Source organism: Lactuca saligna, chromosome 5, assembly GCF_052625555.1.
Source record: "Lactuca saligna cultivar CGN05327 chromosome 5, ASM5262555v1, whole genome shotgun sequence".
In the NCBI taxonomy this organism is placed as follows: Eukaryota; Viridiplantae; Streptophyta; class Magnoliopsida; order Asterales; family Asteraceae; genus Lactuca; species Lactuca saligna.
In genome coordinates this window covers 9,736,300-9,746,368 of record NC_136421.1, presented here as the reverse complement: position 1 = coordinate 9,746,368, position 10,069 = coordinate 9,736,300, and the positions used below count along the sequence as shown (strand labels likewise).

Here is a 10,069-nt window from a genome sequence, read left to right as displayed (position 1 = left end):
ATGCTCTGATACCAATCTGTCACACCCCAAAACCAGGAACGGCGGAAACGTTCTGGGGCGGAGGACGTCATGTATAATATCAACAACAATGTAAAGTAGTAAACAAGCAAAAACATCATCCATTGCATTAATAATATAATTATTATACAAATGTGTTCTGTCAAATTTTGATAAACACTAAAGCATAAATCAAAATGAAAGATAAGTCTTGAACAAGCTCCATCTTCCTTTCTCCTTGCATCGGTACCTGTCTATGATGACCTGAGGATACAAGTAATTTTGAAAGCGAGTATCAGCTTTAAAGCTGGTGAGATCATAAGTATTTAGTGTCTTAATTTATATGTGAGAAAATGTAAGTATATGTACTTAAAAGTATTGAAAGTGTATATGAACTGTAAGTGTTTGAAAAACCCTAGAATCCCTATGATTCCTATTAATAACAAAAGGAGTCTTCTACCAAGACCTAACTGTTCTGAATGTAGTCTTCTACCAAGACCTAACTGTTCTGAATGTGTGTGTCTCTTGTAAGAGGATGTATTTTCCAAAGTATAACTATCATTATTCAAAAATATAGTTTGTACAATAATGTTTAAGTGAGGTTATCACTAAAAATATGTAATGGAAAATCAATGTAGTACTATGGTGTAGTGTCCAACTACAACCGTACTTATTACCTTAAATCTAGGGTAATACTTCCAAGTACTGTAGTATTTAATAAAAATAACTACATCGGTACTCAACTGCCTTATTTGAGGGATAAGGTATAATGTGATGTCTAGATCCCAGACTATACGCTCCCCTATCAAAGGGATTTTGGGACCTACCCACGACCCCTGCATGAACGCAAGCCGTGAGCATCCACATTACCGAATGATCATGTATACTCAATATAACTATCACAATTGTGGTGTGATTCATCAGTACAGTTAGATCCTGAACTGGTTCCGTGCTATAGCACCTAATGACGTCTGTGCTATGTATATGTAAGTGTGATCATGTATTGTACTCAAGTAAGAGCGATCATGTAATAGTACAGTAGTGTACTGTAATGTTCTACGTGTGCTAGCTGTAATGTGTGTTCTCTCTATCTAGCAAGTATAGTAATGTAATCATTCTAGTATAGTTGTATATGTTCTCGTCCTAGTATAGCTGTATATGTAATGTACTGAAAAGTTCTAGAAAGTATTGACTCATGAATGAACTGACTCATTGAATGATATCGCGTTCTAGCAATGGTTCTAGTATCTTCCGGAACTACCCATATGGTAGCTTTCTAGTAATCTAAGTGTACGTATGGACATGGATGTATACCCTTGCTACCCAAGGGCATAGGATGAACTGGAAGGACCTTTTATGACTATATATGTGTACATGATATATAACTAATATTTAAACGACCTTCGGACGAATACCCAAAATCCCACCAGACCACATCTCAAGGCGCGAAAAGGAAATAGGGTGGATAGTCTTCCTAAGTCTTTTAAACATTTCTTATATAAGTATACATATAGAGGCATGCAATTTATAATATAAAAGCATAAATAAGATTTGTAAGACATTTGAAATATAAGTATTATTTTAAGAAAAGATCGACTTGGTGTCAATCTATAAAACAATTTGAAGGCATAAGTTTGATAAAACAATATAAGTACAAGGAACATTTGTTTGAAACACAGTTGTAAATAAGTTTGAAATATATGATAAACAAAGTAAGAGCTACAGTGTAAAAAGTAGTTTGAAACATATAAAATGTTTCTAAAAATCATTTGAAGGAAACTGTTTGGTAAAACGGCTAATGAGTAGCCAAATCTTTTGAATGCTGTATATTAATCACATGTGATTGATGAAATAAGTAATATAATCCTACTTACTAATCACATGTGATTGACATAACAAGTAGAATGATTCTACTTGTATCCCCCCCCCCCATAAAACATTTAAAATAGTTTAAAACATTAGTTAAGGGGTATGAACTCACCTGCGGTAAGTGACTGGAATTGAACGGGCTGTTATCGTACGGAAGGATCGGACAAGTGCTTTGGTGTCAAGTGGAGACTTAGACACACACAATGATCCTAATTTCATATGAAGACATATGTATATAAATAATTAGTGATTATAACACTAATTATACAAGTAATAACATTTAAGTGCGAGGACAACACTTTTGGTCAAGTGCTAGGAGGCTAATGGGTTGCAACAAAGAAGTGCAATACCCCTAATGGAAGTTTAAGGTCAAAAGACCATATTTATTAGAGTTTACGGCCCAGGGGAGTAAGCTCCTGGCCGTAAGCTCTCAACCAAGTCCTGAAATGGAGTTTAGAAGTACTACAATCTTAGAGGGGAATTGCTTCAAGGCTAGATAAGAGTTTAAGGTACCATATTGACTCCTAAGGGGAGTTTACGGCCCAAAGACCCTTTTCCCTTGGAGTTTACGGCCGTAAACTCCCTTGGGAGGGTTCTTATTGTCCTTTCAAGTCTCTAATATATCTAGGAACAAGTCTAGGCTTCAATACTTGGATTAAGGAAGATTTATGGCACTAAAAGGGACCATTTGATGGAGTTTACGGCCATAGAACTCTTTGGGCCGTAAACTCCCTCACACATGAGGTTCTAAGAATTTTAACTAGTCCAAAACTCATCTATGTACTTGCCCTAAAAGTCTCTTGGCCTTAGGAAGTGTTTAGGGTGTCATTTGACCCCTTTATGGGAGTTTACGGCCCAAGAAATACTCTTGGCCGTAAACTCTTCAACACTTGAGCTTTTCATGAGTTTTCTAGGTCCTAAACACTTTAAGGTATTTGTCTAACATGAAGTCCAAGTCTTTGGGGGTGATTAGAGCACTTTTAGCCCTTGGAAAAGGGGTTTACGGCCCAAGAAATGTTCTTGGCCGTAAACTCCTATAAACTTATGATTTTGAAGTGTTTTGATGTCTAAAATAGTCACAAGCATATGAGGGTTAAAGTCCTTAAGCTTTAGGGGTGAGCTAGGGCACCTTTGTCCCTTGGAAATGGGGTTTACGGCCCAAGAAATCCTTGGCCGTAAACTCCAAAAGTGTTGTGATCTTGGATGATTTTGGACATGTAACAATGTTATAAAGCATATAACAAGTATTAAAACACATCTAGGGAAGTAGACTCACAATCTGGGATGAAAACCCGAAGATCCGTGAGAGAGAAATGGGCTTTTCTCTAAATGGAATTCAACTAATGAACCTATTTGGTTCAGAATTCTATTTATAGTCCTGAGATTTTTGGCAGAAAATATTTCCTATCTCGGAATGGATTCTAATGATTCTAGGATAATGGAATTTACAGTGTTGCACAAAATCCTAGTGCAACCACTCTCCTAATACCCCTTTTTGGTGTAAAACCCTAAAACTGCCAAACTTATATTCTAAGTCTGAATTTTCATTGTAACTGCTCTACTTCTATTGGATTGAAGTGGTTTGATTTAGAATGGAAATTTCGGGTTGTCACAATGTAACTGTTAATACCTGTGAAATTGACCTTTGTTTAGTTAGTTGCACCATTGTGTCTATGAGGTAAATAAACACCAAGGTTCTTTCCTTCATAATTTCTGATAATGTGAAACTAACTATTCCATCAATAGCTATAATTTCAAATTTTAACACGTGTGCTCCCTTTTTGCGAAAATGTTCTTTTGTTGAAATTTATAATTTAACCTCTATGCCCCCATAGATTCATGGATACTATGCTCAAAGTGGATGCTAGCCTAATCACAATCAATGTTATTCAGACATTTGAGTGGTGGCCTTTTTATTAACTTACTTCTCTCTCTCTTTTTTTTTTTCAAATGTTTTTTTTTAAATGCTCAATTGATGTGGCATATTTTTACTATCATTTTTTTTTTAGTTTCTACAAAACTTTTTATATAGCAACATGATTTCGTAATCAAACCAATTCATTTCATAGTCAAACTATATAAAAAAAAAGACAAAAAAAATCACCATTTCGTAGATAGAGTGAGAGTATTTCGCAGATGGACCTTCTCCATCTGCGAAATTACCCCTATATATACACAAAAAAATTTAAAAAAAAAAAAAAAAACACTTGCGAATATACAAGCTGTGCTTTAGGTGCTTGTACATTCGCAGATGAGATGCTGATTTCGCAGATGGAGGATCTCCATCTGCGAAATCGTTGGCTAATTTTGTAATTTCGATATTTTTTAGCTATTTTTGTAATGTCATTAGTGTAAATGGCTATTTTTGTCATTTTCTCGGTAAATAAACACCAAGGTTCTTTCCTTAATAATTTCTGATAATGTGAAACTAACTACTCCATCAATAGCTATAATTTCAAATTTTAACACGTGTGCTCCCTTTTTGCGAAAATGTTATTTTGTTGAAATTTATAATTTAACCTCTATGCCCCATAGATTCATGGATACTATGTTCAAAGTGGACTAATCACAATCAATGTTATTCAGACATTTGAGTGGTGGCCTTTTTATTAAATTACTTCTCTCTTTTTTTTTTCAAATGCTCAATTGATGTGGCATATTTTTACTTATGGTAGTGTAGATGAATTACAAATCATAGAAGGGTGTTTTGGTAATTCCTATTTGTCCATTGTTGTAGGGTGGACAAATTGATTATGGGGAATTTGCTGCAATGTAATGGTGGAATTGGGAGAAAAAACATCATTTTTTTCATTGTTTTGATTCCTTTATAATGCATTCTCCCTTTATTAGTCTCTTAAATTAAATTTCAATGTTCAATTGCCCTTTGGAATTTGGAAACGTTATAATGATATTCAGTCCTAAATAAAACCGTAGGTTAGAACCTTCACTAGTTAACTTTAAAACCACACCAAGGAACAAAATTCCTTCTTTTTGGACAATTTTTAGAAATTGGTAAAAGGGTATCTGAATTTGTAATCAGTTATCAAACAAAAGACTCGTTGAGATTCAAAATATATCGCCATTCACCAAAGATTGAGATTCAAAATATTGCATGTATAATGAATGTATTACAAATACAGAGGCATCTCTACAAATACTCCATTATGGTAGTACTTATTTTCATCTTCTATCTTTTTCTAAAATCTAACAGTATTCGGGCCAAAACAGTTCATATCCATAACCTTCTTCATTCGTTCTGCTTTTGTTTTCTTCGAACCGTATTTACCAGCCGCTTCTACCGCGGACAAAGAAGAAGACGACTCCGCACCAACAAACAGGGATCTGATAGAGCCATCAGAAATCAATTTGTTATAAGAAGAAAGAATCTTCGTTTTCACATGATGGTGAAGTGCCTTGAGAGGGCCGTTCCATCTTGCTACACCTTGATCTTTCAGCGCCTCAACTGTACCGATGCTTGCCACCACTAACCAAGCTTTTATCGCAGCCCCACTGCTCATCTTCGATTCTTCTAAGATCTTCTTCTGGTATTGTAAGTTTTTTTAATAGAAAATCAGATTGGATTTAGAAGGTGATTTGGTAGCTTGTTGATTTGGGGGTTGGAGGTATGCGGTATAAATATGGGAGCTGTTCTTCTGTTCGACGACATGCCAGAAACAGGATGCGGGTAAATCAATGGAAGCCGCTGGTTTTAAGTTGTACCAGCACAAGGGAAGCGGATTAAAGGCTCGCTTTCCGCGTGTTAATGTAAGAAGGTTTTAGGCAAAAATATTAATAATAAAAAAAGAAAAAAAAAAAAACTTTTTTGCAAATATCTTCGTAAAATCTAAGCTTATTATTTAATAATCATTTAATACCATAAAATATATATATATATATATATATATATATATATATATATATATATATATATATATATATATATATTTTTTTTTTTTTCAAATTCTTTTAGTTTTAAAAAACTACGACATTTGATTTAATATATTAATTTAGGTTCATTTCATACCTTCTAATTTTGTGAGATAATAAAATTATTTTTTTAGTGAAGTAGAGTAAATTACACGAATGGTTCATATGGTTTTAGGTAATTTGCACGTTTGGTCTCTATCTTATTTTTTTAATTCGGAAGGTTCCTACAATTTGTTTTTGTTGTGCGCTTGGTTCCTATCTTATCTAAAAAGATTATTTTGCCCTTGATTTATTTATTTAAATAAGATGTGATAGGTAAGGTAAGGTGATGTGGAAGTGGGGTTGGGGTGTGTTTATTTAAATAAATTAAAAAATCAATGGCAAAATAATCTATTTAGGTAAGATATGACAAATCGTGTTACAAAAACAAACATCATGGACCTTCCGAGTTAAAAAAAATAAGTTAGTGACCAAACATATAAATTACCCCAAACCATAGGGATCATTCGTGTAATTTACTCTATTTCACAAAACACCAAGAACAATTAGCATGAATATGGAGAGGTTATGGAGACTCTAAAATCGATTCTTACTCTTCGAAGTACAAGTGGTGTATGTGTGTGTATATGTAACCAATTTTAGCTTATATATATATAATATCAAGGGTCATGTGTAACTCTAATCTATACCCATAAGCTTATGATCTACCCATTTGATTTGGATAACCACTTCATGGACTAACCCATAAGCCCATCACAAATCAATTATGGATCATTAGCCTAATCCATATGTATCAATTTAATTAGTTTCTTTTGATCACTAAATTAATTCTTGATCAATACTAATTAAATAATATGATTCCTCAATTAATATATTATATTTATAATATATTAATTACATACCCTAGCCTCTCTCCTCATAAGTTTCCTTCTTGCTAGCTCTTGGGTGTGATTCCATTAGAGGCATTCCATTTGTGGTGCTAAGCTTCCAAAAAGATCAAGATCAAAGGACTACCAATTGTTTACTATATCAATTGAAAGGTATGTAACTCTAAAACCTTAATTGGTTGATTTAGAAAATAGCCTCCTTTCTTAGGGTTCTTGTTTTACAATTCAAAGTTATATGTTCAATAGTTAAAACATAGATCCAAAGTAGGTTGCATGTGAACTTAGGAATTGTTTTTCTAGTTTATTTGTTTTACCCAAAACCTATCAAAAGGAACCTGAAGGACCCATAAAGTTGCCAACTTCAAGGCTGATGAGAGGTGATAGAGGTTGAGGATGTGAAATACCTAGCCATCACATCCCTTAAATAAGGTACAAAACACATAAAATTAGGGTTTTCACTCTTGCGGCCACTACATCATGGTCACACATTTGCCACGTCGTGCTGCGTAAAGATGATGTGTGTCTCATAAGTCCTTGACCACGTCGTGTTCATCATAAAAACCCACATTTTACTTCTTTATTTTCTAAAACATAAATAAATCATTTACTTGGAAAGATGTTACAATTCTTCCCCACTTGAATTAGATTTCGCCCTCGAAATCTTCAACTGAAAATAGATATGGGTAGTGCTCACACATCTCCACCTTGGGCTCCCAAGTCCACTCTTAGCCTTTTTGGTGTTGCCACTACACCTTAACCAAGAGCACCACCTTGTTGCGCAAGGCCTTCGTCTTCCTATCACGAATCACCATTGGTCGCTCAATATAAGTCAGAAGATGATCAACTTGAATATCATCTAAAGGGACAACAACGCACTTATCGGTCATACATTTCCTCAATTGCAAAACATGGAAATTGCTATGGATCTGACCGAGCTCATCCGGTAGGTCCAATCGGTAGGCCACTTTGCCCACTTTAGCCATAACTCGGAACGAACCGATAAACGTCGGGCCTAGATTTCTCGGCTTACTAAAAGGAATGATAACCTTCCAAGGGGATATTTTCATAAGTACCAAATCTTTTACCTAAACTCCAACTCTGAACGGCATCAGGTCTGGATAGCTCTTCCGCCGATTTTGAGCCATCAACAATATTTGTCTAACTTGTTGAATAAGCTCAGTCGTCTTGAGGAACATCTTCGTGCTCCCCACGACTCTCTGCCAATAGAAGGCATGAGTCCCAACTCCCACCAAAATCAATGATGCAGGTTCTCAACATATCCTCGAGAGTCTGAATAGTCCTCTTACTATGGCCATCTGTCTGCGGATGGTATGCCGTACTGAAATGAGTCTGGTTCCCAAATCCTCATGGAACCTCTTCCAAAACCTGGAAGTAAACCGAACGTCTCGATCTGAGACTATAGAAGTAGGGTCCCCGTAGTGAGCCACAACCTCTCAAACATCGATGTCAACCAATTTCTTGGCCGACGGGATCTCCTGAATAGCAAGGAAATGAACACTCTTGGCCAAACGATCCATAATAACCCAAATAGCATCAAGTCCCTTGACCGTACTTGATAACTTGGTGATAAAGTCCACGGTGATCTGATCCCATTTCCCGGGCGACTATGGTTGGGATACAGTTGGTTTGTCTGCTGATCCCGAGGCATTCGCTAAAAACCGGGCTCTTGAAGTGATCCATGGGCGATGGGCAATGCTTGGAGCACTGGGCTCCATCACGCCCGAAGTCCTTGCAAAACGGGTCAAAGTGGATTTCAAGGAGCCTGTTTGGTTCAAAGCCGGATCCCAAATCTTCTCAGAAGGTGGGCTAGACTACTTGGGCAACCCTAACCTGGTCCACGCACAAAGCATACTAGCAGTACTTGGTTTTTAAGTGGTCCTAATGGGCCTAGTTGAAGGGTTCCGTATCAACGGGCTCGATGGTGTTGGAGATGGTAACAACTTGTACCCGGGAGGTCAGTATTTTGACCCGTTGGGACTTGCTGACGACCCGGTTACATTTGCTGAGTTGAAAGTGAAGGAAATCAAGAATGGAAGACTAGCAATGTTTTCAATGTTTGGGTTTTTTGTTCAAGCAATTGTAACAGGGAAAGGACCATTGGAAAACCTTTTGGACCATTTGGATGACCCTGTGGCTAACAATGCATGGGTCTATGCCACCAAGTTCGCCCCTGGTTCATAAGTTTTTGTGGCTCCTTGAATTTTCTTGTAAACTATCAGTTTGATGAAGAAAAAGTGTATATTATTGTTGTTTATGTTGAGATTTGTTGACACATATGAAATGAGTGTTTTGTCACAAAATATGATTGTTCTATACTAATTAAATGCGTTATAAAATGTTTTATTGAGATAAAAAAATATTAGAGATTGTTAATATTTTAGAATTTCTTAATTTTAAAAATATTAATTGTTTGATTAGAGTTCATATTTTAAACATACAAATATCTTTTTTGTGCTCTTATTCTAATTGTAAAGTTATCATGAACCAAAATAGATGCATCTAATCTTATATAATGATTATTTTGAAAATATAAAGAATAACTAATCGTTCCCATTACTCGCACCAGAAATCAAAATAATTCATCGCTTAATAGATAAATTAATAACAACCAGATTATGTTTGAAATAATGGCATTGAACATGATATAGTTATTAGCCCATAATCCATAACAGACTCATTCCTATAACATGGTTAGCTATGAGTCAAGGTTCACGACCAAAATCCAAAAGTTTGGAGCTCAACCCAGATAAGGCAACCTATTCAACTTAATGTTTTTAAAGAAATATCTATTTTTAACAAAAAAATTCAATTCTTTTAACCATTATTTTTCTATTTTTCCATATATGATTTCCATAAGCAATTATTTATAGAACCACTATCTCTAACCCTTATTTTCTATTTGTGCTGTTTTAGAGTTATGTCAACAGTTAGTTGCTACACATCTGTATATTAAGTATTTGTGCTTCATGATACGAAACTTTAATGTTGAAATGAAAATTAAAAAAAAAAAAAACAACAAGTCGAGTTTGTGATGATAGTCAATAATTTATCTTATTTCAAAATATCCTTTGCGAAATACACATATATGACATGCCCCTATCGTCTTTTTTATATGCATATATCATTATATTGTTCATTGAAATACAACTTTCCTTAATTTCTACCAAATTTATATACTAGTAAAGTCGGCTAATAATCCCGATCAAACGCATAATAAGCTGATAAGAAATCATGACTTAGGAGTTAGGTCCCCACAAAATCAAGTGGAGCACCTTCTCCGCCTTCACCAGTTCCCTGATTCGCTTCCGATCCTTCGTTTCCGGCTGCATCTCGCCGGAATATCGTCTTAGACCATCTCGCTTAACATC

General features: G+C 35.3%; 1 protein-coding gene and 1 pseudogene across 1 annotated transcript; one reads left to right on the top strand and one right to left on the bottom strand.

The window, feature by feature from the left end:
• Positions 1–4,025: 4,025 nt before the first annotated feature.
• Positions 4,026–5,384, bottom strand: LOC145045043 (uncharacterized). The gene is made up of 2 exons (XM_078993393.1): positions 5,076–5,384; positions 4,026–4,031 (listed from the first exon to the last, which is right to left on the bottom strand). The coding sequence occupies exons 1-2, from the start codon at positions 5,382–5,384 to the stop codon at positions 4,026–4,028; spliced, it is 315 nt and encodes a 104-aa protein (XP_078849519.1).
• A 2,994-nt stretch (positions 5,385–8,378) lies between these two features.
• On the top strand, positions 8,379–9,001 carry LOC145048965 (chlorophyll a-b binding protein 3, chloroplastic-like; annotated as a pseudogene).
• Positions 9,002–10,069: the final 1,068 nt, after the last annotated feature.